The following is a 25523-nucleotide window of genomic DNA, read 5'->3' as shown; positions in this document are numbered from 1 at the left end:
GAGGTATCTTCTAGGATCATTAAGAGGAATCCAAAACTGTGTGGTGAGACACCCCGTAATCCTAGCAGCTTGGGAGGCTGAGCCATAGGATCTTAAGTTCAAAGCCAGCCTCAGCAAATTGGTGAGGCCCTAAGCAACTCGGGGAGACCTTGTTTCTAAATAAAATATAAAAAGGGCTGGAGATGTGGCTCAGTGGTGAAGTGCCCCAGGTTCAATCCTCCGTACCAAAAAAAAAAAAAAAAAAAAAGGAATCTAGGAGATAAGCGTTCAGAGTTCCCAGGCTTAGCTTAGACTCAACCTAGGCTAACCTCAGGTTGGATAAGACTGCTCTTATCCCTATCAAACACTGTCACAGCTGGACAGAACTAAATCTGAGGCAGTTATGAATGCTGGAGACCCTGCCTCAGGCTCAGTGGAATTACAGTAGCGCTAGGGGTGGAGGAGACCAGATTCTGCTAGGGATGCTTAATAAGGACCCAGCAAACAAATGTTTTCAAAAGCAAGAAGATCTTTTTATCAAATGAAATCTTTTTTTTTTTTTTTTTTGTACTGGGAATTGAACCCAGGGACATTTAACCACTGAGCCATATCCCCAGCCCTTTTTATTTTTTGAGGTAGGATCTCGCTAAGTTCCTGAAGCCTTAAAAAGTTGTTGAGGCTGGCTTTGAACCTGTGATCCTCCTGCCTCAGCTTCCCAAACTGCTGGGATTAATAGGCATGCCTGGCTATGAAATGGAATCTTAAGCAGAATACCAACATATAAATATTAAGAGTAGGACTACTGTGATCTGATTGAAGTAGAACATAGCCCATCTTCTGGGCCTGTCTTTGAGGCCTCTGTCGCAGCTCCAAGAACCTGGCATTCTGTGAAGAATTTGGGAAATGCTGATCTCTAATCCCATGATATCTAAGTTGAAGAGAACAGAGGGGCCCAGAGAGGCTAGATAAGTTTTCCAAGGACACATGCAAACCCAGGTCCCCTGTGTCTCTGGCCAGCAGGCCTTTCCCATCATTGCGTGCCTCAATGAAGTAATATTAGAGCTACTGGCAGTTGCTGGAGTTGGAGGGCATCTTTGCAAGGTACAAGTGACTTCTACTCTGAACAACAGCTCAAATCATTTATTCTCAAACTAAGCTGACTAGCTTCAGGACTGCTGGGGTCCTGGGAACCTCAGAGTGCATCCTACTTGATCCGGGCCTTCTTGGGCTTGATGTTCATGCGTTTCCAGACTTCAGCTGTGGTACGGTCTGCTTTGGTGACCCCACTGAAGTCGAACGTGGTGATACGGGGCAGGGTGCACAGCACATATTGCCTGTAGGGAAGACTTGGGCTGGGGGCCTGCCCCCCCACCAGAATCCCCTTCCCCTCCACCTGTTGCTGCTCTTTTCCCTCACTGCAAGGAATGGAGGGACCTGAATATGGTGTGAGAGAGACTGGGTTCATCCAAACTGATAGCAAGAAATGCTTATAGTTCTCCCTTCCCAGGTTTACATGTGGTAGAAGAATGGTCTTAGATTTCCTGTCTCCCCTTCTGTTGTCTCCCAGGGGAGCCCAGCTGAATCCCAGCTCAGGGACAGGATACTTACCTGTACCCCTTCTCTTCCTCTATGGGGTTACCATGGAGTGTCAAGCTTCGAAGCCGAGGAAGGACAGCTAACTTATTCACTTCTCCCAGGCTCTGGATACTGTTTCCATGAAGATAGAGAACACTCAGATTGAAGAATGTTGTTAGGATCTGTTAGGGAGGAAACCGAAAGACAGGCTGGCAAGACCCTGGATTTCTGCTCAGGACTAACTTGCTGGCAAAAAAAGGAAGAGTTTGGGGAACAACTTGCCCTCTATTCCAATCCTTATAGCTATACTGGAGGATTCTAACCTACTTTAATTTACTTTAAGGGCTAGAGGGATATCACATTGAAATAGAACTGTGATTTCAGGAAAGAAGGTATGGGGACCTTCTGTCTTGGACAGGAGGTATAGGCCCCTAGTCCCATCACTGCTACTGTCTGGCTAGGTGATGGCTCTCCTGCTGGTCCCTGAGCCTTACTTGCTGCTTCACTAAAGACCTTCCCACTTGAGGTGAACTAAAAGTCTTATCACAGCAAGGAACCAGAGTACAGAGTATCATACTAGGTACATAAGAGAAACTTTTAAGATATTAGTTAAATTAAGATCACTATATCAGGGCTACAGTCTCCCCATTTCTTAAAACATGAACCAGAAGTTGCAAAAAGTAAGTGTTGTACTTTTCTATCTACCTCATTCATAGCAGAACTCAGCATGAGACATAGTAGGTACCCAGTAATGACACCTACAATTTTGCTTCAGCTATCCATGTCCACTTGGTTCTTGTATCTTTTCATTTAATCCTTATAAACCCTTTATGATGCTGGCATATTATCCTGATTTTTCAGACAGGAAGGTTGAGGTTTTAAGAGGTTACGTGGCTTGCCCAAAGTCACAGTTAAGAGGCAAAGCCAAGGTTGGAATCTGCATCTGTGTGACCTTAAAGCCATGTGCTTTATACTACACCATGCTGCTTGTTTAACTTCCTTCATAAGATGGTAGAGAGGCTGGGGGATGGACAGTGGCCTTACCCTACCTGCCTCTCCATTCTCACCCCTGACTGAACTCCTACAGCTAGAAACTCACAGGGTCAATGGAAGTCAGGTCATTGAAAGACAAGTCGATCCAGGCCAGGTTCTCTGGGTGCTCCAGGATCTGTGAAGCCACCTGGGTGAAGTCTTTCAGGTCATTGAGGACATTGTTGTTCAGCCACAGGGACTGGGTCAATGGCTTTCCTGACTTTGAATGCTTCAGTGGTCGGAGCCCTACCCTTGGCTCCTCGCTTATCAGATCTGTGATAAAAAAGTATGGCTTGGGTATATCATCTTTGCTTTTCTGGAAGGAACAAATCTGTCAAGATGAGCATCCCCAGATATAACCGAAGGGCTAACAGGCCATAGCACTATGCTTGAGTGCTTGGATTTCCTGTCTCCCCTTCTGTTGTCTCCCAGGGGAGCCCAGCTGAATCCCAGCTCAGGGACAGGATACTTACCTGTACCCCTTCTCTTCCTCTATGGGGTTACCATGGAGTGTCAAGCTTCGAGTTTAGAGTGACCCCTGTTCCATAAGCTCTTAACAATCAATGCAAGATTTAACTATGGGGTCAAAAACTTCCCATCCCAAACTCTTGGCTTTCCAGGTTCAGATGGTCTCATGTCTGTGGTATCATTGAGTCCTCTGTATACCACCTCTGTGTGGAGTTAGGATTGAGCAAAGCCACTTCTATTTTTTTTTGGGGGGGGGTACTGGGGATTGAACCCAGGGGCTGGGTTCACTGAACCACATCCCTAGCCCTTTTTTATATTTTATTTTAGAGACGCAAAGTCTTGCTGAATTACTTAGGCTGGCTTTGAACTTGTGATCCTCTGGTCTCAGCCTCCTGAGCCACCGGGATTACAGGTGTGTGCCACTGCACCCAGTGGTAATTCTATTTTATAGATGAGGAAATCTAAGAACTAGAGTTGTAGGGCTTGAACCAGGAAGATGACAGCACAAAAATCAAGAGTTGTCCACGAGTGGAACACATAGAATTTAATTCAATAGAATTCACCCTGATGGTCCTCCTTGTCTTCTGATGGTGAGCTACAATGTCTAAAATATTAAATATATGATGGTGAACACAACAAGAGACAGTTCATGCCAGGCTCTCTGTGAATAATAGAGAAGGGATAAAGCAGATGTTTGTGTCTTGGAGGAGGTGGTTCAGGTAAGATGGAAGCAAACTGGCAGTATAGTATGATGAGTGCTGGTACAATGTAGAGATCTCCTCACTCAGTCTAGGAGCTCAGGGAAGTTTCCCAGGGAAGGTGAAGCCTGAGCTGGACCTCAGTGGAGATGTTAACCAGGCAAAGAATGTGAACAGCATAAGCAAAGCCACAGAACTGTAGAACAGCACGAGGGAGTGTGCACATGCACACTACATAAGAAGGGAAAAGGAAGCAAACCAAATTGTTTTCCCTCCTTCTAGTACTGGAGATTAAACCCAGGGTTATACTTGCTAGGTCATCATTTTACTGAACTACATGCCAGTGCATTTTGTTTTGTTTTTGGATACAAGTCTTGCTAAGTTAGTTAGTTGTCCAATCTCAACATTTTTTTTTCCTTTCTTTGGTATGGTTCTGGGGGCACTCTACCACCAAGCTACATCTCCAACCCCTTTTTAAAATTTTATTTTGAGACAAGGTCAACTAAATTGCCAAGGTTAGCCTTGAATTTGTGATCCTCCTACCTTGGGCTCCTGAGTTGTTGGGATTACAGATGTGTGCCACCACAGCTGTCTCCATGAGTCTTAAATGCCAAGCTAAGGGTTTGGGGCTTTTTCATATAGGTGATGGGAAGGAACTGAAGCATTTAAAGCAAAGGAGATGATTCAGATTTTTCACTTGAAAGATCACTGTGAAGCTTCCAATTCATGTATGGATTTTAGGGGGTGGGTGGCATGAAAAGACCAATTTGGCTCTGTCAGTCATCTAAGCAAGACTAGAGGGACATAAAATCAACATGACTTGGCCAACTGGATGTAAAGATAGTATATTCAATGGTGGTACTCAGTTTTTGTTTTTTTGTTTGTTTGTTTGTTTGGGTGACTGGGTAGATGCCAGTTCTGTTATCTCATAAAGAACTAGTATAAGGTGTACAAGTTAGGGAATAGAGACTCTCCAGAGAGTGAGAATAGAGACAAGGGTCAAGGAGGAAGAGGAAGTCATTAAAGAACTTACCAAGTAATCATGGACTGACAGGGAGAACCAGGAAAGAACAGTTTTAAATATGTCCAGGGAGTCTGGCAGAAGCCAGAATGGAGTGAGTTCCAGAGTGAATGGAAGGAAAGGAAGAATAAGAAAGGTAGCCTTAACAACCACCTCAGATAGTTTGGCTGAGGAGGAGAGACATATCCAACACTCCCACCCCCACTTCATTTTTTAAAATGAGGTCCATAAAACAGATGGACCTTGCTTAGGCACATAGTCAATTGCAGAGTCAGAACTAGACACCAGTTTGGGCTTTGGTGTCCTTATTCCCTCTTGCCCCTAAGCACCCCCTTCTTGTTTTTTCTTTTCTTTTCTTTTTTTTTTAATCAGTCTAAAAGGGAAGGAAGTATTTGCCAAACTTAGCCAGCATGTCTTCACATTCCCTTCCATTCTCTTATTAGACACACTGTTTCCACCCTCACCCACCACTAACTCTCCTCTCCTCAGTTTCAGGTCAGGCAGCATCCACTAGGTGGCTGTCTGTCATAATCCTGGAGTAGGTGGGATCCTGAGGTGGCAGAAGGGTACTGGAGCAGAGTACCACTGCTTGTGAAGAGACTCCTAATCCTGCCTCCCTCCCCACACCTGAGAACCTTCAAATGAAATGAGTTAGGTGAATAAAAATTAAAAGTCAGGAGCTCAGTGTGCTTGTACAGCATGTGTGAGGTCCTGGGTTTGATCCCTGGCACCAGCGGGAGAGGGCAAAAAAATCTCCCATTTCCTTCTTATATTGCAAAGATAACAACAAATCTGCAAGTGTATATGCAGAGTCTTCTTAGACTTTTAAGTGGAAGACTGGTCCCTCCTTAGGGACCATACCAGGCCTGCTGCCATGGTGAGTGGGAGTGCTGGGTTTTGTGGGCTAACCTTGGATGACGTGGATGCTTCTGAAGGAATAGTCGAGAGGGGGCTCCTGCACGGAAGTGTTCTTATAGTCCCGTTTGCTCATAGTTCAGGCCATCATTCATCAGGTGCAAGCATGGGCCTTGGTAGTCCGGGTTCCTAGGAGGACAGAGAACACGTTTCCAGGTACAAGGTACATCTAAACTTCAATTTCCCCATAGCCTTCCACCCCTGCTTTCTACTCTTCATTCTAGTAGGCCTTCCCAGCTGCATTTCCATTTTAAGATATTAATCATTATTTCTTGCATTTGTAAGGCACTTCTCAAAGCACCTTCACATCTCTTAGAACTTATTTCATAGTTATAAACACCCATTTCTATTTTCCAGAGAAAGAAAATGAGACCCAAGGGGTAAAGGACTTGCCCAGAGTTAAGCCAGTGAGTCAGTGGACTGCAATAACAAGTCTCCTGAATCCTACTCTGAGAGTCTTTCTGCTACTCCATAGTAGTTACCACGGAGACCATCTTCATACCTACCCTCTGGTGACATCAACTGTGTTATTCTATTGCTTAATAAACCCTTGAGGGCCAGCACTGAATCTGGTTGGTGTCTGAGAGCCCTTCCCATTTCTGATCCAGCTGGGGATTTGCTACCTTCTTTCCTCAGCTTGTTGGTCAGCCACATCACCTTTCTATCCAAAGACCCTACTCTCAACCACATCCAGAGTGTAGCCATACATATAAACACACACATAAAACCAGATTCTACTTCTCACTCACCTGTCACTGATGACTGAAACTCCACCATTAGGGATTCGTTCCTTTGGGTTCAGGGATTGTTCCCTGTTAAAATGGAAATTCCCTATGAGAGGGGTAAACATAAAGTTACCAATTATTTGCAATGTGGTGTGAATTGTCTTATCAGATCCTTTCCAGTATATTAGCTAAAGTAAATCTGAGAACAGGTTTTTCCTGGAGATGGGCAAACTACAGAATACTACTTACCTGGGATGAAGAGAGCTGAAAAAACTCATTTTGCCAAGGAGGTTTTTTTTTTTTTCTTTTTCTTTTTTTGTGAATCATACAAACAAAAGACAAATAGATGGACAAGTGCATGTCCTAGTTAACCTCCCCCTTTTGCACATCATTTACTGCTGTCACCTCCTCTGCATTAATACTTTCCCTCCTTTCCAAAAGGATGAGGTTTTCAATAACACACTGTTAAAGCAGGATGATCTGTAGAACGGTGCTGTCCAATGGAGATATAATAAAAATCACAATTGCAAACTTCGTATGTAATTTTTAACATGTAATTAAATTTTTTCTAGGAGCAATAATAAAGTAAAACTAATTTCATCTCAAAATTTTATTTAATCCAATATATCCAAAATATTCAGCATGTAATCAATATTAGAAATTACTAAGATATTTTACATTATGCCCCCCCATCCCAATTTGAATTAGCTACTTGTGACTAATGGCTATACTGGACAATGCAGATGCAGAAAAATAAATGTGGAAAAGAAAGATCAGAAAGTAGATTAAAGGAAGAGATGTATCAGGGACTTTAATAATCTACACCTAGCTAGGCACAGTGGTGCATGTCTGTAATCCCAGCAACATGAGGGGCTGAGGCAGGATTGTAAGTTTAAGGTCAGCCTCAGCAATTTAGCAAGGCCCTAAGCAACTTAGCCAGACCCTGTCTCAAATAAAAAGGGCTGGGGATGTAGCTCAGTGGTCGTGTGGGTTCAATCCCCAGTATCACACACATAAAACCTATGACTATATGTAGTTCCAAAATTCCTGGCAGCTAAAGCAAAAAGGAAAACCTTGGACTATTTAGTTTTCGCCACTATATTCAAAGAATAAATTATTCTGTGTGCAAAGACAATGAAACTGGCAAGTTTTGTTTTGTTTTTGGTACTGGAGATTGAACCTAGGTCCACTCTATCACTGAACCACACCCACAGCCCTTTTTTTGTTTTTGTTTTTAAATTTTGAGATAGGGCCTCACTAAGTTTCTTAGGGCCTGAGTTCCTGGTCTTGAATATGCAATCCTCCTGCCTAAAGCCTCCTGAGTCACTGGGATTACAGGTGTATGCCACCATGCCTGATGGGAAGTATTCTTAAAATGGAATTTCTGGGGGCTGGGACTTTAGCTTAGTGGTAAAGCACTTGCTCTGGGATGCTTGAGGCCATAAGTTTGATCCTCAACAATACCAAAATAAACAAATGGACTTTCTATTAAAAACCAAGGACCTATATAATACAGTACAAATAAATTCATTTTTTGGTGATTTAATGTAGGCAAGGATAGAGTTTAGTAGGTTTAGAGGGTTACAAAGGGAATGTCTTGCTTTCAAAAAGTAGCAGTCTCACCAGGCACAGTGGTGCATACCTGTAATCCCAGTGACTTGGGAGGCCGAGGCAGGAGGATCGTAAGTTCAAGGCCAGCCTCAGCAATTTGGCAATGTCCAAGACTCTGTCTCAAAAAATACAAAGGTCTGGGGGTGAAGCTCAGTTGTAAAGCACCTCTGGGTTCAATCCCTTTGAATTCCCCCAACCCCCCAAAATATAGCAATCTCATCTGAGCTTTGGGGAAGTGTCAGCTTGAGTCACACAACAGCTGAATTCTCTGTTGAGTGGTGGACTGGCCCCATGGACATGCGCTGTTGATTAGGGAGACCTGAATCTTTAGATATCAAATCTATAGGCAGAATGTGATGAATGAAAGGGACATAGGAGTTGGTGTTGGAGACTGAGACCAGCAACTCAGGGTCTCTTCAAAGAACAACAGAAGCATGACAGGGGTGTGGTCAATCTAGAGCAGGTTACCAACTATGTGGAGGAGTAGGAGATCCTGATTTCTACTCTGGAGATAACCATGTTTGTCACTGGAGATAGAAGGTCCTGGGAGCGGAAAGTCAAGCTGGAACAGAAGGCGGAACTGGCAAAAGTCACAAGAAGGAAGATTTGGGGCTGGCTAAGATCCTACAAGTAGCAGCAGAATGGAGTTTGTAGGAACACATAGACAATGCGGTAGAGGCTCTTATTGCCCTAACTGACAGGTACTTTCTTAGACATGCTGGATTAACATTACAATAAGAATTTTTTGTCTTGAGTTGGCCATGCTGGTACACACATATAGGCCCAGTGACTCTGGAGGCTGAGGCAGCAGGATTGCAAGTTCAAGGCCTGCTTCAGCAACTTCATGTGGGACCCTGTCTCAAAATTTAAAAAAAAAAAGGGGGGGACTGGGGATATAGCTCAGTGGTAAGACACCCATGAGTTCAATCCCCAGTCCTCCCTGCAAAAAGAAAAAAAAAAAGTGAGTTTTTTTTTTTTTTTTTAGTCTTATTCCATTTTGTCCCATCATCCCAGTTGTGGAACACCTATAAAAATTTATAGTGGAGGGACTGGGGTTGTAGCTCAGTGATAGATAACTTGCCTTGCATGCATGAGGCACCGGGTTCAAAACTCAGCACCACATAAATATAAATAACTAAAAAAAAAATATAGTGGAGCTGGGTGCAGTGGTACACACCTGTAACCCCAGCAGCTTGGGAAGCTGAGGCAGGAGGATCGCAAGTTCAAAGCCAGCCTCAGCAAAAGCAAGGCACTAAGCAACTCAGTGAGACCTTTTCTCTAAATAAAGTACAAAATAGGGCTGGGGATGTGGCTCAGTGGTTGAGTGCCCCTGAGTTCAATCTTTGATAACAAAAGAAAAAGAAAATCATAGTGGTGCAGTGGCACAGGCCTGTAATCCCAGTGGCTCAGGAGGCTAAGGCAGGAGGATTGCAAGTTCAAGGCCAATCTCAGCAACTTAGTGAGACCCTGTCTTAAAATAAAAAATAAAAAGGGCTGGGGAGGTAACTCAGTGGTAAAGTGCTTCTGGTTTTAATCCCCAGTATCCTTCCCAAATTAATAGTGTATAATACATAATATACTATATATATATATATATATATATATATATATATATATATATATATAGTATTATAAACACATATATAAGCTTTGGACTGTATTTCCAATCTATTTTAATGCACCTGTGTCAGATTGAATGTTTGCACAGAATTGAAACTTGAGATTTAATGGGTTAAAAAAAATCTACAGGTACTCAACAAAGCAAATAGCAAATAAAACCTAGCTTAGAGTCCTTCCCACATCCGCACCTGTAACAGGTTTGATGCCTTTGAGTAAGACCAAATATTTCTCTCAAAATATGTACTGGGTTGGAACCCTAGAATTCTATACCACTGAACATGGATTTTACCTTAAAATACTGAAGGGCAGATTTTTACAGTTAATCTCCTTAGTAACCATAGACTCTCAGTGCATCCTAAGACCTAATTTTGTGTAGCTCCTGATGAATTTTCTGAATGAGTTAGTAGTAAAAATTGAGCCCTAAGAAGCTGATCAAATTTGCTTGTTGGAAAGAGTTATTAGCTTTCTCCATTTAAACAGGTTTAAATGGAGGTTGTGAGCCTAGTGTCTTATCCATCATCTTACACAGAACCTGGTTTACGACAGGCAATCAGGAAACTTGTGGGATGAATGAAAGAAAAACTGCCTCTTACAGGATTTCTGTTTTCTGTTTTGGGAGACTTGATGCTAAGCTGTTCTAACAATTGGCTCCCAGGTTCAGCTGTTTCATTCCACACTTCATTCACAGTAAGATATCAATTCAATACTGCAAACATTTGTTGAGTGCCTGCTGCCCTGTGCCTGACCAAAAGGAATGAAGCCAAGTACAAATAATAGAACCCTGTCATGAGCACAGAAAGACCTGCTGGGTTTCTATTGATTGTGGCAAACCGGCCAGCATCCAGTTTCCAGTAACAGCTGCCTGCTTAGTGAATACTCTTTCGTGTTTCAACACTCAGCTCCAGTGTACCTTCTTTTATAAAGTCTTTCTTTTCCAGATAAAATTGATCAGTGCATCCTGAATTAGACTGATTGCTCTGATGGTCCCTATTCATGGTCTCCCCTGTATCCATCCCTTTTTGCCCTATACCTTTGTAGTTCCATCTCTCCTTGATGCTGGGTTTAGCATTTTAACATGTTCTGTCCAATGGGATGTTGATAAACATGAAGCTAACAAACTTTAAAACAGAGATTGCTCTCTGCTAGTGCCATGAGAACGTGGTTGGCCTTTTGGAATGATATGAGAGATATACAGGTGATCACCATGTGAAAGAGAGCCAGTGATCCCAGCTGAGGCCATCCCAAAATAGGCTATGGAGAGCCACCCAACCTACAGATGACTGCAGTCACATGATGAGGTTAGCCATGACCAGAACCATACAACTAATTCACAGAAGCAAGAATAAATGCTTATTGTTGTAAGCCACTGTGTTTTAGGATGCTTTGTTATACGGCAATAGCAAACTGATGCTTACCCCCACTGTACTTTGAACAAAATTTCATCATAGCTTGTTTGCTCACCTGTGAAATGAACACAAATCCTATCTTGGAATCTATTATGTGGCCTACAACAAGTGCTCAATAAATGAAAACAGTTGTTGTCTCTACTCATTTCTTTTTCTTTTCTTTTTTTTGTTTTGGAGACTGAATCTAGGAGTGCTTCACCACTGAGCCACATCCCCAGTCCTTTTAAAATATTTATTTATGGGGCTGGGGATGTGGCTCAAGCGGTAGCGCGCTCGCCTGGTGTTCGGTTCTCAGCACCACATACAAACAAAGATGTTGTGTCCGCTGAAAACTAAAATAAATGAATAAATATAAAAAAATAAAAAATAAATAAAATATTTATTTATTTATTTAACTGGGGATTGAATTCAGGGGTGCTCAACCACTGAGCCATATTCCCAGCCATATTTTGTATCTTATTTAGACACAGGGACTTGCTGAGTTGCTTAGGGCCTTTCTAAGTTGCTGAGAGTGATTTTGATCTTGTGGTCCTCTTGCCTCAGTCTCCCAAGTCACTGAGATTACGGGCATGTGCCTCGACACCTGGCTCTCATACCCTTTTTACCAGCTGCAGAGTATTCCATAGAATCTTTCATATTTTTAACCTTATTTATCCAGCTCCAAATTGACACAGATTTGTTTCCAGTTTGGGGAAATTACTAACAACTGGAATTTGATTTACTGCCAGTCTATTTCTGCCCTCTCTCAGACAGGTAATAACAGAAAGTTACGGGAAGCTTTGAGGAATAACCAGGTGGGGAACTTGGAAGACTGATCAGCCTAGTTTACTACTTGTAGACTACAGGTAGGAGAAAAACCAAAGAATGGGGGCTGGGGATGTGGCTCAAGCGGTAGCGCGCTCGCCTGGCATGCGTGCGGCCCGGGTTCGATCCTCAGCACCACATACAAACAAAGATGTTGTGTCCGCTGAGAACTAAAAAATAAATATTAAAAAAAATCTCTCCCACTCTCTCTTTAAAAAAAAAAAATTCTCTCTCTCTCTCTCTCTCTCTCTCTCTCTCTCCTTTCTCACTCTCTCTTTAAAAAAAAAAACAAACAAAGAATGTTGGAAAAATCTGTTACATAATCTAATGTATTCTGGCAAGTTATATTCCCAGGTGCCAAAGGGAAGCTCTTCAAGATTCAGCCTGGTCTACACTCTACTCCCATCTCATATCCTCACCTCTACCTGCAGTTCAGCCAAATGCAACAATTCACAGCAAATTCTCTGCACCTGCCTCTAGGCCTTTGGAAAAGTTTCTCCTTTTACTCTCTATTTGGATTATAGATTCTTTCTTTATCCGTTTTTTTCTTGTTCGTCCTTACTTTAGGACTTATCTCAGGATTCCACTTTTCTGAGAAGCCTACACTTATCCCCAAATCTCAACATGGAACTTCTTTTCTTGGTTTCCATAATGTCGTATATTTATTGCCACCACAGCACTCATAACACTATAATTATCTGCTTGTTCATTATATAATTATAAACTCCACTGGGGCAGGAACCATATTTTTCTCATAGTTGAATCTCATAGTGGTGGCAAGCAGCAGGTACTTAATATCTAAAAAACTGCAAATGAATTATATTACAAGGAGAAGGACATGAGGTTGCTCTAATTTAGGGATATGATATTTTCATTACTGAAGAATTGATTGACAACTCTTAAGAGATAGAGTACAGGGGAGAAAATACAGGATAGGAGGGGGAAGAGCATTTCAGGGGTTGGGGGTGTAGCTCAGTGGTATTGCATACTTAGCATGCACAAAGCCCTGGGTGCAATCCCCAGCAACAAAAGAAAAAGAAAAGCATTTCAGACAGAAGTCACAGCTTGAAGACCTTAAAGAAGGATATGTAACTGAAGTGAGAAGTAGGTATTATGGTTAGAGTAGAGGTTAGAGAGTGGGCAGGAGCCACCCTGAGATGTTGCATTATGCTAAGAGCAATAGAAAGCCACAAACTATACATTTAAATGAGGTTGGGGTGGGAGAGTGAATATCATCAGGTTTGATTTTGAAGGATTAATTTGGTTACAGTCCACAAAATGGCTGGGAAGGAAGGCAAGAAGGATGTGGACTAGAAAAAGATATTTAGGAAGTTAAGCTGGCTGGACTTAATGACAGATGAAGAATGGAAGAAAGTATGAAAGACAACTTGGTCTGGGTATGGTGAATCCCAGCTATTTGAGAGGTGGAGGCAGGATGATTGAAAATTTAAGACCTGGGCTGGGGATGTGGCTCAAGCGGTAGCGCGCTCGCCTGGCATGCGTGCGGCCCGGGTTCGATCCTCAGCACCACATACCAACAAAGATGTTGTGTCCGCCGAGAACTAAAAAATAAATATTAAAAAAAAAATTCTCTCTCTCTCTCTCTCTCTCCCACTCTCTCTTTAAAAAAAAATAAAATAAAAAAAGAAAATTTAAGACCAGTCTAGGCAACTCAGCAAGATTGTTGTCTTTTTTAGTTGTAGATGGACACAATACCTTTATTTTGTTTTTTTATATGGTGCTGGGGATGGAACCCAGTGACTCATGCATGCTAGGCAAGTGCTCTACCACTGAGCCACAAACCTGGCCCCAGACTAGTACTGGGGGGGGGGTGATACTTGGGTTTGGGGCTTATTATATATTGTGGGACCACTGGAAGACATTCAGGTTTGGAGGGGAGGGTTGAGGGTTGGGTTGGAGTGGTGTACAGATGGTTGCCTTTGAGTTATTTTTTAAAAAAATTTTTAATATTTATTTTTGTTTTTTAGTTTTTGGCAATGTATGTGGTGCTGAGGATCGAACCGGGCCGCATGCATGCCAGGCGAGCACGCTTGAGCCATATCCCCAGCCCCGCCTTTGAGATATCTTGAAGGAGATAATGAAAGATGCAATTGGCTATACGGATATAGAACTTAGATATGAGGGATGGGCTGGATACACTGCATACAGGTGACAAATGAAAATTGTGGGTGGGAGGAGGACTCAAGAAGAAGATAAAGTGAGGTGGGAAGCAGACAAAGGACCAACCCTGGCCAAGCCTGTAATTTCATCGATTTGGGAGGCTGAGGAAGGAGGACCAGAAGTTTGAGGACAGCCTCAGCAACTTAGCAAGAAAGATCTGCCTCAAAAAAAAAAAAAAAAAAAAAAAAAAAAAAGGGCTGGGGTGTAAGTCAGTGGTGAACCACCGAGTTCAATCCCCAGTACAAACAAAGGAATAAGCAAACAAAAACAAGCCTGGAAGAACTTTAAGACAGGAATGGGTCAATAATCAGGTCTAGCTACTCATGGGCACTTCAGAACACAGGGGTTGTTAGCCAGATTGTTTTCTGTTTAAATATCTTCAATTCCTAGTGTCTTTAGTCTCTTTAGTTTCCTTTCTCATTAAAACTTTCAGGGAAGGACCTGAAACTCATTCAGGCTTAAGTGTAAATAGCCCAAAGTAGACCATACAGGTTCCTTTTCTCTGGGGCAATTTAACCCATTTCTTGGAAAAAGTCATTAAGATATATAGAGAGCTTTATTACTGATTTGATGTGTGGCCTTGGGCAAGTCATTTCAATGGGTTTTGGTTTTCCAGTCTGTGAAATGGGGATAAACATTCTTGACTCATAGATAGATGAGCATAAAGAGACTAAAAATGCAACAACTCTGTCACGAGGACTGCAAAGGAAATGAAGCTTAATTACTGAGCTTCAAGAAGCAGACCATGAAGGTGTAGGAAGAAGAGGTTAATTTGGAGATACTTGTAGTGGGTATGGGAGGAACGTGAGGACGTTCTGAGACTGGATCTTACTGTTTGGAAGAGGAAGGAAAGTGACGCTTCAAGCTTCATAAAATTTCCACATCTCCAAGAATTCGGGGCCGTGATTTAGTCTATCTAGTGCTATTCCTCTGTCTCGGTTCCTCGGAGGAAAACCAACTCCAGATTTCCGATCTCCTAGGTGTGTTTGGGACTTGAGGCATGCGTCCTGGAAACCTTAATGTTGCGATAGGGGGTTAGGAAGCACCCTTAAATCTGTATGGGCATGTATCTCAGCGCTCTTCCCCTCTCCTACCCCCCAGTCTATCCTATATGGTGGAGTGTTGAATTCACTGTGAAAGGGGGTGAGGATTGGGAGAAGGTCTCTGCTTAGGGAGCTTTCTAGTTCTTTTGTGGAGCCCCTCCCCTCTCTATAGTGTTCTGGATCCCTTGTTCCTGTTTTCCCGCCCGACTCACCCACAGTTGCTTCCGCTCCAGCCACTGCGCCCCACTACTTTTAGGTTTACTAATCGCAACTCTCCTTGGCAACTACCTTCGTCACCAAGCCCCAGCTGGAGCCGTAACCACGATGCCTAACTGGGACCTGTAGCTGGGGGGGGGGGGGCGGGGCCCCAGGGTGGTGCTGGGATTAGTAGTTCTTTTACCCTCAAGTCCAGGTCGGGGGGCCGGAAGTGTGACACGACTTCGCCTTTCCCAGTGGCCCTCACACTTCCTTTTCCTGGGTCCTCAAGCGTACCCTTAGAACGACAGCAGCTGACAGGGGCCAATCAGAGGGCGGCGCGAAGGGGCGGGGCCATAGTTTAAACTAATTGTGTACTGCCACTGCTGGCGCGAGTCCGCGGCGAGCGGCGACCCCGGGAGCGCGTGGCGCGGAGCGGGAGTCGCGGCCAGGTAACCGGCGCGGGCCCACTGCTCGTGTGTGGCCTGGGCGCCCGCAGGGATGCCCAGGCCTAAAGGGGTGCTGGAGAGGTCGGTGCGAGCGAAAGCCCTTCTTGGTGACCGAGCCTAAAAGGGGACAATCAATCGGGGGTAAGGCTTGTGGGAGGGAAGCTGTGGGAGGGCCTGTTTGGGGGCGTGTCCATGGGATTTTGTCTGAGGGCGACCGGGATGGCGGGTAGTGCAAGTTCCTGAAAGGACTGTAATCGAGGGGTCCTGTAACGGAAAGCCCTCGCCTGTTATTGTCAACAACAGTACCACTAAACATTGCCTGAGCGCCCACTGCGTTTCTAGCATTGTGTTGCGCCCTTTATAAGAATCATATTTTTAACAATTTGTCTAGAAACCTTGTTATACTTAGTTTATTACAGGTGGGGACCTTGAGGTATATAGTGTTTAATTTGTCCAGTATTACATAGCTAGTGCGAGTTTGGCTCCACTTGGGATTTTGAGGGTTGGGCATAAATTAGAACTGGGGAAGGGGCTAGGTCGGGGTGCGTGTTGTCTTCACTAGGTGATTTATAGTCTCATTTTTCATATAGTGTCAATTATGATCTTACCTACTTCCTGGGTTGTTGTGAGGTTCAAATCAGAAAAGGTGTTTCATGCTAGCACTTTGGAGAGTTCAAATTTAAGACCTCTAAATGTGTGAAAGTCGTGGGTGGGAGAGAATCTGAGTTGTTGCCTCCTGTGCGTACCATACCCTCTTTTGCTTACCTCTGAGGTAGTGCTTGTCATTTGGTATTGTTAGTCTCTTCGCGTGTTTGTCGGCTCCTCTAGACAATGAGAGACTGTTTTGTTTTATTTTTTGGACATTGTATCCTGATGGCTGTGTAAGATTTGAGCATGTCAGGGCCATTAATGTGTGCCTTGGAATGATGTGTTTTGGGGGGATGAAAAGCAGTAGGAGCCTGGCTTTCCCCTCTTCTTTTAGTGAATTTTGAACCTCAGTGTTAAGCTATTCTATTTTTTTTTTAATTTATTTTTTTAGTTGTAGTGGGACACAGCAACTTCATTCTATCTATCTATCTATCTGTCTATTTATTTATTAATTAATTATGTGGTGCTGAGGATTGAACCCAGGGTTGCACATGTGCAGGAGCGCTCTATCACTGAGCCACAACCCCAGCCCAACCTATCCTCTTTCTTGGAATGGCACTGTCTTCTGAAAATATAATAACATTTACTTGGTTAAATAAACACTTACCTTTCTCCTGGGTCTTTTGCCTGGTCTTTGTTTCCAAAGTTCTGGGTTGTCAGGTGTGTTACTATTCTGTGATGGGCAGGAACATTTTTTTTTTTTTAATATTTATTTTCTGGTGTAGATGGACACAACATAATGCATTATATTTTTATATGGTGCTGAGGATGAACCCAGTCCCGCTTGTGATAGAGGAGCAATCTACCGCTGAGCCACAATCCCACCCCAGGAACTTTTTTTTCTGGGGGCTATGGGGGTGTTACTAGAAATTGAATCCAGGGATGCTTTTCCATTATGTTGTATCCCCACTCCTTTTGTTTTGTTTTGTTTTGTTTTCCCCACTCCTTTTTATTTTTAGTTTGAGACAGGGTTTCACTAAATTGCTGAGGCTGGCCTGGAGTTAATGATCCCCTGCTAGATTGGAGATCTTTACCCCTGTGAATATACAGGAACCCAGGCAAGCATTCAGATAATATGAGGAAGCTTTCAGTGGGTTTATGTGTTCCCTCCCTCTCTGTTCCTGTGTGGTATCTTCTCCTTTAGAGGAAAAAACACAAAGCACTCTTTTGGTCCAAATTCAAGAAATGATGACTAATTGCAATGCCTGAATCTTAGTCCAAAGCCAAATGTTGTACTCCCCCAAAGCTATAAGATCTTACCTTAAAGCTCATTGAGAAACATATTTAGAACTCAACATGGTGGCCACTGTAATCCTAGTGACTTGGGAGGCTGAGGCAGGAGGATCTCAAGTTCCAGGCCAGCCTCAGCAATTTAACAAAACCCTGTCTTAAAAACAAACAAACTTGGGGTATAGCTGAGTGGTAAAGCACCCCTGGTTTAATCCCCAGTACCCAAAAGAAAAAGAAAGAAAATATATTTAGAATGTTCTTTTTTTGACTTGTGGAATATGGAAGTGGGAAGAATGCCTTGAACCAAGACTTGAGTTCTAGAAGTGTTAGGATGGGGCTAGGTGGGGCGAGGTGGCAAAGCCCAGCTTCAGATGGCTAAATACAGCTGATCAGGAACTATTTTGATGGCTGTGCCCAATTGATCAAAGCCATTGGTCAGAATGTATTGGGGCCAACTCAGCTTCTTACCTTCTATATACTACACATATCAAAAAGTGTTGATCAGAATCAAAATGAGCACTTCTGAGAATGAGACTGTTCCAAAGAAATCTATATTAATGTTGAGTGATTTTTTTTTTTTTTTTTGTAATGCTGAGGAGGGAATGCAGAGCCTTGTGCATGCTTAGCAAGGACTCTACCACTAAGATACATCTTCACCTTGAATAATTCTAATTAATAATTGTTTTGTGCTGTTAGTGATTATTTCATTTTACCCATATGTATTTGCTGTTACCATTCTTTCTTGCAGTTTATTCTTTTCTTTTTGTTGAAAAGATGTATACCTCCTTTAGGTGTTTACTTTAGTAAGGATATATTAATGATAAACACTTTATTGGAAAACATCTTTGTTTTATCTTCATTCTTGATTGTTTAGCTGTGTTCTGTTTCTAATTATTTTTTCTTAGCACTTTAAAAATGTAATTTCAGGATTTTTGTTATTATTTTTTGAGAATTATGCCTACAATTTTTGACTATGCTTCAATTTTTTTGTTGTTGTTGTTGTTTTGTTTTTTTGTGATACTGGGAATTGAACCCAAGGGCTTGCACATGTTAGGGTAAGCAATCTATTACTGAGTTACATCCTCACCTCGCCCCCCCCCCCATCAGCGATTGAACCCAAAAAACCCAGCCTTTTTTTTTTTTTCTTTTCCCCCCTTCCTTTTCTTTTTTATTTTGAGAAGTTTTCACTGAATTGCTTAGGGACTTGCTAAGTTTGCAGAGGCTGACTTTGAAATTGTGGTTGTCCTGCTTCAGCCTCCTGGGTGGCTGGGATTTTTTTTTTTTTAAAGAGAGAGAGAGAGAATTTTAATATTTATTTTTAATTCTTGGCGGACACAACATCTTTGTTTGTATGTGGTGCTGAGGATCGAACCTGGGCCGCATGCATGCCAGGCAAGCGCGCTACCGCTTGAGCCAAATCTCCAGCCCTGGGTGGCTGGGATTATAGGCGTGAGGCACCACACCTGGCATCAACCTTTTTAAAATATTATTTTGAGATAGTCTTGCTAAGCTGCTCAGACTGGCCTCAAATTTGTGTTCATACTGCTACAGCCTCTCAAATGGCAGGGATTACAGGGGTGTGCCACTGTGCAGGTCTGTGCTCCCAATTTAACCATCTCTTAATATGGTGAACTCAATAAATATAATAGTTTTGAACTTTTGTTGGGAGGGTGAAAAGACAAAAAGAGACTTTAATAGCAGCTTTGATATAATTGCAAGCTTCCTCATTCAGGATAAAAAAGAAAAGGCAGGAGGTTGAGGTTATCAGAACCTAGAAGTAAAGTCTGGAGGGATTTGGAGGAGCTATACCCAGATTCTCTGAGGAAAGGGTGTTGCCTAGTGCTGCTGGTTTCTTGGGAGCTAACTGGAGGATCTAGGAGTCAGACTCAGTGGAGCCCTGTGTTGAGAGCCACAGCCGAGTCGGGATGGCGCCTGGCATTGCCAGAAGGAGTGGTTGAGGGGTGATGCCAGTGAGCCATTAAGATGATGATAATTAAGTTAAGCTGTGTATAATTGCTGTGACTGGATGATGCTGGATTGAAACAGGCTGTGTACTCAGGTGTATATAGACCCTTGCTGTCCAGCAATAGGGCAGCTCCTGCTGCCTTGGGCTCCCGCTACTTTTGAGTTCCCATTGAGTTCTCGAGGGGTTCCTGTGGAGTTCGCGTGGAGCCCGGTAGAGGGTGAGAGAGTTCCCGGGAAGCGTGAGTGGAGTGCGGGTGAGAGTTTGGGCAATAAAGTAGTTCCTGTTTGAACCTACAAGTGCCTTGTGGCGGCTCAGTTATTTTGTGCCCAGCCAGACTGCGGCATTTGGTGACCCGTGCAGGGGACACCTGAAGCTTGGGGGTAAGTGAAATTGCTCGCCCCTGAGGGAGGGCGAGAGAATGGGTGACCATTTCAAAAAACAATGTATTCTTGTTTTGATTTGTTTCAAGCTGCCTGTCCCTAGAACTTTCTCAGGCAACCTGGGGAAAATGGTTGGCTCAAGGTTTGAAGTTGTTCGCCCCCGAGGAAGAGATAGAGACAGACCACAAATGCAGAGGTCAAGAAAATAGAAAAACTGATACAACGATTTTTTGTTCCATTTTTGTTTCGTTTTGCTCGTTTTTGTTTTGTGTTATCTTGTTGGGTTGCTTTATTTTTATAGCAGAAATATGGAATTAAAAATTAGTAAAAAACAAACCGAAAGAGTGTTAAGTAAATTGTTAGACGAAGGAGGCACCAGTAAAATCAAGAACAGTTAGGGCATACGTTGATACAATACAGAAATGTAGCCCATGGTTCATTAAAGAGGGGTTATTAAATATATCACAATGGAACCATCATGGTGAAGATTTAAAAAGGATAAAAAAGGAAAGCCCAGGAACTCTGCCAGTTGGCACATTACCGTTATGGATGTTGGTACAATCTTGTTTGCTTAGTCAGGAGAAGACATTTTAGATCAAGTAAAAGAGAAGGTCTCTCAAGCTAGTCAGACAGAGGAAGAAAATTTAAAGGAGGAAGAGCCATCAGGGGAAAAGTTACAACAGGAGGCTGCTACTAACACCTTTCTATCACCAGAGGGCGTAAGTGTCCAACCAACAGCTCCACCTATGGAGACAACATATGCTGGGGGGGGCCCCAACCCCCATAGTTGATAGATGGGATCCTGAGACAGGACCTCAAAGATTAACATGCCCTGTATTTGAGCAGGCAGGAGGGCAGCGAATTCACTGTGCTTTAGATTTCAAAATAGTGAAGCAGCTGAAAGAGGCTGTAACAACTATGGTCCCCAAGCACCCTTCACTGTAAGTATGGTCGAATCCATTACCAACTTGGACATGACGCCAGCAGATTGGACTAGTATGTGCAAAGCTGTGCTAAATGGAGGACAATATCTGTTATGGAAGGTTGCCAATCAGGAATTTTGCATGGAGACAGCTAGGCGAAATGCAGCAGCTGGTTATCCTCAGAGAAATCTAGATATGTTGTTAGGAAAGGGACCTTATGAGGGTTAGCAGCAACAAATTGGATATGATCCTGCCATATCCTCACAAATTGCTGCAGATACAGTTAGGGCATGGAAGACTTTACAAGGACATGGAGATTTACAAGATCAATTATCTAAGGTAATACAAGGAGCTAATGAACCTTATGCTGAATTTGTAGATAGGCTTATTCAAACAGCTACCAGAGTTTTTGGGGATACAAAACAAGCAATGCCATTAATTAAGCAGCTAGCCTATGAACAAGCAAATCAATGGTGCAAGGAGGCCATTAGACCATGGAAACATGAAGATTTAAACACATATATTAAATTATGTAGAGACATTAATGAACAGGGGCAAGTCTTGGCAGCTGCAGTACAACAGGCTTTAGATGCCAGGCCAAAAACATGCTACAAATTGTGAACAAACAGGACATTTTAAAAGGAGTTGCCCCATAGGAGGAGGGTTTAACAAAACTAGGTATCAAAGGGGTAGAATACCGGGTATTTGCCCAATGCCATAGAGGGAGACATTGGGCTAATGAATGCCGTTCTCAAACTACCATACAGGGTACTCCGTTATCAAAAAACGGACAAGGACCAGATGTTTACCCACGATATCGTAGAGAAAAGCATTGGACTCCATTGCCAAAAAACGGACAGGGGGGCCCACGACCACAAATATACGGGGCACTGGAGGAACCCAGCAACACCATCAGGGTAGTGCCCAGGACACATTATCCATTAGATACCTCATTAGACAAACCAGAGGGAGCGCAGGATTGGACATCTGCGCCTCCGCCAGAGCAGTACTAACTCCAGAGATGGGAGTTCAAATCATTCCCACAGGAGTAAAAGGACCTCTTCCCCAAGGAACAGTACGCTTATTATTGGGACGCAGTTCTTCTACTCTAAAAGGAATTATGATAAGTCCTGGGGTAATTGATTCCGATTATGAAGGTGAAATAAAAATTATAGCCAGTTCTCCAAGGGGTATATCAGTAATTTCACCAGGAGATAGAATAGCACAGTTATTAATAATACCCAGCCTACATGATAAATTTTCCAGCCATACTATAGAAAGAGGTTCCAGGTGATTAGGCTCCACAGGTATAGATTGGGCTATGCTTTCTTTAAATTTAGATTCTCGCCCCATGCTAAAACTAAATATTGAAGGACATGAATTTAATGGGCTACTGGATACAGGTGCAGACCTTAGCATCATCTCTTGTCAAGAATGGCCAAAACATTGGCTGACAACAAGCCACTCAAACGCTTCGAGGCCTAGGAGTGCAATGGTATTAGATTGGAAGGATCCTGAAGGATGTGAAGGAACTATACAGCCATATGTATTGGATCATCTTCCTATAAATTTATGGGGACGAGATGTCCTAGATCAATTAGGTTTGACATTAACAAATAACATCAATCCAAATGCGCCCACTATTATGGCTAGACAAGGTTTCAGGAAAGGAAAAAGATTAGGAGAACAAGAACAAGGTATAGCACCAATACAAATAGATCAAGGGACAGACAGACATGGATTGGGTTTTCAGGAGGGGTCACTGAGATAATAAAAATTACTTGGAAATCAGAAAGGCCAGTATGGGTTCCTCAGTGGCCCCTGACTAAAGACACAAACAGCCCATGACCTCGTCAAACAATAATTAGCGGAGGGACATATACAATCTTCTGTATCTCCCCATAATACTCCCATTTTTGTCATCAAAAAGAAATCTGGTAAATGGAGATTATTGCAAGATTTAAGAGCCATTAATAATGAGATGATTATTATGGGACCTGCTCAATCGGGGATTCCTCAATTGTCTGCTTTGCCAAAAACCTGGTATGTTTTAGTTATAGATATTAAAGATTTTTTTTTCAATTCCAATTCATCCTGAGGATAGTCCACATTTTGCATTTACTGTCCCTGTGTTGAATCATGAAGGTCCTGATTAGAGATATGAATGGAAAGTACTCCCTCAAGGGATGGCTAGCCCAACTGTGTGTCAAATTTATGTTAACAAAGCAATCCAGCTACTTAGAAATCAAAATCCTGAACTATAAATATTTCACTATATGGATGATGTATTATTAGCACACAAAGATAAAAACATTGCTAAAATGTTATGCCACACTTACAAATTTATTAAAAAATTATAATCTAGAGGTAGCAATAGATAAAGTACAATTAAAGTTTCCAATTAATTATTTAGGAGTTCTATTATCCTCAAGCATGGTCCATCCACCAAAAATTCAAATATGAGTAGATCAACTCAAATCACTTTCTTTTTTTTTTTTTTTTTTTCTTTTTTTTTTTAATATTTATTTATTTATTAGTTATCGGCGGACACAACATCTTTGTTGGTATGTGGTGCTGAGGATCGAACCCGGGCCGCACGCATGCCAGGCGAGCGCGCTACCGCTTGAGCCACATCCCCAGCCCTCAAATCACTTTCAAAAGTTATTAGAGATATAAATTGGATAAGGCCTTATCTAGGCATACCAACAGGAGAGTTGGGACCTTTATTTGATATCCTAAAAGGTCCATCACATCCAAATTCACCCCACATGTTAATTCACCCCGCATGTTAACGCCTGAAGCAAGAAAGACATTAAAAATCATTGAAACATATATGGAAAATATGCATTTGGATAGAATTGATATAAGTTTGCCTTTATTATTTATTGTACTACCAACAAAAAATATTCCTACAGGAGTATTTTGGCAAGAAGGTCCATTATTATGGATACATTTATCTTATTCTCCTAACACTATTCTTACTAGGTATCCTGAGGCTGTAGGACAATTAATACTCAAAGGAATAAAAGCAGCAAAGGGAGTGTTTGGAATTTCTCCCAATAAAATTATTACTCTATTTGATGAGTTAGCTAATGAGTTAAATACTTAGGCAATAATCATGTGTAAATCTAATGTTTCATTTGATAACCACTTACCATCTAATCCTTTGTTGTCTTTTTGGTCTTCGCATCCTGTAGTTTTTCCAAAAATGACAAGAAAAATACCTATCATGAATGCTCCAAATATATTCACTGATGGGTCAAATAATGGTACAGTAGCAGTAGTTACCCCTGATCAAACTTTTACATTTTTAGTACCCAAACAATCAGCTCAAAAGGTAGAGCTTAATGCAGTATTACAAGCTTTTATGATGTTAAAAATTCTGTATTTAATTTATTTTCTGATAGTCAGTATATAGTTAATGCTATAGTATCCCTTGAAGATGCTGGTAGGATTTCCCCTTCCTCTATTGTTTTCTCTTTGTTTTCCACTATCAAAGTCTAATCTGGGATAGAAAAGATTCATTCTTTATAGGACATATCAGGGCACATACAGGATTGCCTGGAGCCCTTAGTTTGGGCAATAATTTAGCAGATAAAACTACACATGACATACATATTTTTTTCTACGCTAGAAGAAGCTACAAATTTTCATAAATCCTTCCATATCAATGCAAATACTTTAAAAAAGCGTTTTAAAATAACTAAGGAACAAGCTAGACAAATAATAAAACAATGTCAAAATTGTGTGATTTTTATCACAAGTTAATCTTGGAGTCAATCCTAGAGGACTGATACCTAACCATAGTTGGCAGATGGACGTCACACACTTGCCAGAATTTGGAAAATTAAAATTTTCCAAATTTTGCATGTTACAGTTGATACTTCTTATGGATTTTTGATGGGCTCCCTTCATGCCAGAGAAAAAAACTAAAGATATTATAGCTCATTGCTTACAAAATTTTGCCACTGTGGGCGTTCCAAAACAGTTAAAAACAGATAATGGCCCTGGCTATACTTCTACCTCTTTTAAGCAATTTTGCTCATCATTTGGCATTACTCATATAACAGGAATCCCATACAATCCACAGGGACAAGGCATAGTTGAAAGAGCTCATCAAACTATTAAAATGTACTTATTAAAGCAAAAAGAGGGAATTGGGAAGGGGTATATATCCCCCAAAGATAAATTTAAAATAACCCTTTTTACTCTAAACTTTTTAAATTTGGATTCATCAGGGCTTAGTGCTGCAGAAAGGCACATGTGTCCAAAAAATGTACATTAGCCCAAGGATATTCTAACAGGACAATGGAAAGGTCCTGACCCAGTGATTGTCTGGAGTCGGGGGTGTGTTTGTGTGTTTCCACAGGGAGAATAGCAGCCGATTTGGATTTCAGAGAGATTAACTAAAACGATTTCTACAGACCAAAAAGATGATGATTTGGCTCAAATCCGTAACAGCTGATATCCAGAACTCCAGTTTGGCTATCCTTACATATGCGACAATGGTTCTCCCACACCTGGAGGCTAATGAAACCAGGATGCTTTTTTCAATATCTATTTTATTATTGCCCTTTCCCACATCATGAAGTTCTATTTTATTTTTTTGAGCTCATACAGACCTAGGTTAATGTTTTTCTGATTAGTTCTATTT

General features: G+C 42.0%; 2 protein-coding genes across 7 annotated transcripts in view; one reads left to right on the top strand and one right to left on the bottom strand.

The window, feature by feature from the left end:
* Positions 1 to 15: 15 nt before the first annotated feature.
* Lrrc51 (leucine rich repeat containing 51) lies at positions 16 to 15384 on the bottom strand. Of its 5 annotated transcripts, none has more exons than XM_077796863.1 (5): positions 15291 to 15384; positions 5683 to 8139; positions 2654 to 2859; positions 1588 to 1736; positions 16 to 1313 (listed from the first exon to the last, which is right to left on the bottom strand). In XM_077796863.1, the coding sequence occupies exons 2-5, from the start codon at positions 5762 to 5764 to the stop codon at positions 1184 to 1186; spliced, it is 567 nt and encodes a 188-aa protein (XP_077652989.1). In that variant the 5' UTR covers positions 5765 to 8139; positions 15291 to 15384; the 3' UTR covers positions 16 to 1183. The 5 variants fall into 5 exon arrangements, with proteins under 5 accessions (XP_077652989.1, XP_026256804.1, XP_026256805.1 ...); XM_026401019.2 differs by having other exon boundaries at positions 5683 to 6519; XM_026401020.2 differs by lacking the exon at positions 15291 to 15384 and having other exon boundaries at positions 5683 to 5817; positions 6438 to 8979.
* A 279-nt stretch (positions 15385 to 15663) lies between these two features.
* Numa1 (nuclear mitotic apparatus protein 1) overlaps positions 15664 to 25523 on the top strand; it is a 78780-nt gene continuing 68920 nt past the window's right edge. Inside the window, exon 1 of one of the 2 annotated variants that reach the window (XM_026400972.2) lies at positions 15664 to 15725. The gene's annotated coding sequence lies outside the window, so the exon portion shown is untranslated. Of the gene's footprint in view, positions 15726 to 15765; positions 15864 to 25523 lie in introns of those variants that run through there. The other variant, XM_026400973.2, reaches the window with a different exon arrangement.

The sequence above is a fragment of the Urocitellus parryii genome, chromosome 4 (assembly GCF_045843805.1).
Source record: "Urocitellus parryii isolate mUroPar1 chromosome 4, mUroPar1.hap1, whole genome shotgun sequence".
Taxonomy (NCBI): domain Eukaryota; kingdom Metazoa; phylum Chordata; class Mammalia; order Rodentia; family Sciuridae; genus Urocitellus; species Urocitellus parryii.
Note: the sequence above shows the minus strand (reverse complement) of the source record. Positions and strands in the feature narration are given on the sequence as shown.

Excerpts from the sequence above, each read along its gene's own strand:
- Lrrc51 (XM_077796863.1), bottom strand. The coding sequence starts at position 5,764 with ATGAGCAAACGGGACTATAAGAACACTTCCGTGCAGGAGCCCCCTCTC. Across the intron at positions 2,860-5,682 it reads AAGCATCCACGTCATCCAAG|ATCTGATAAGCGAGGAGCCA; the intron begins GTTAGCCCACAA and ends TTTTTATCACAG. Across the intron at positions 1,314-1,587 it reads GAGGAAGAGAAGGGGTACAG|GCAATATGTGCTGTGCACCC; the intron begins GTAAGTATCCTG and ends TCTTCCCTACAG.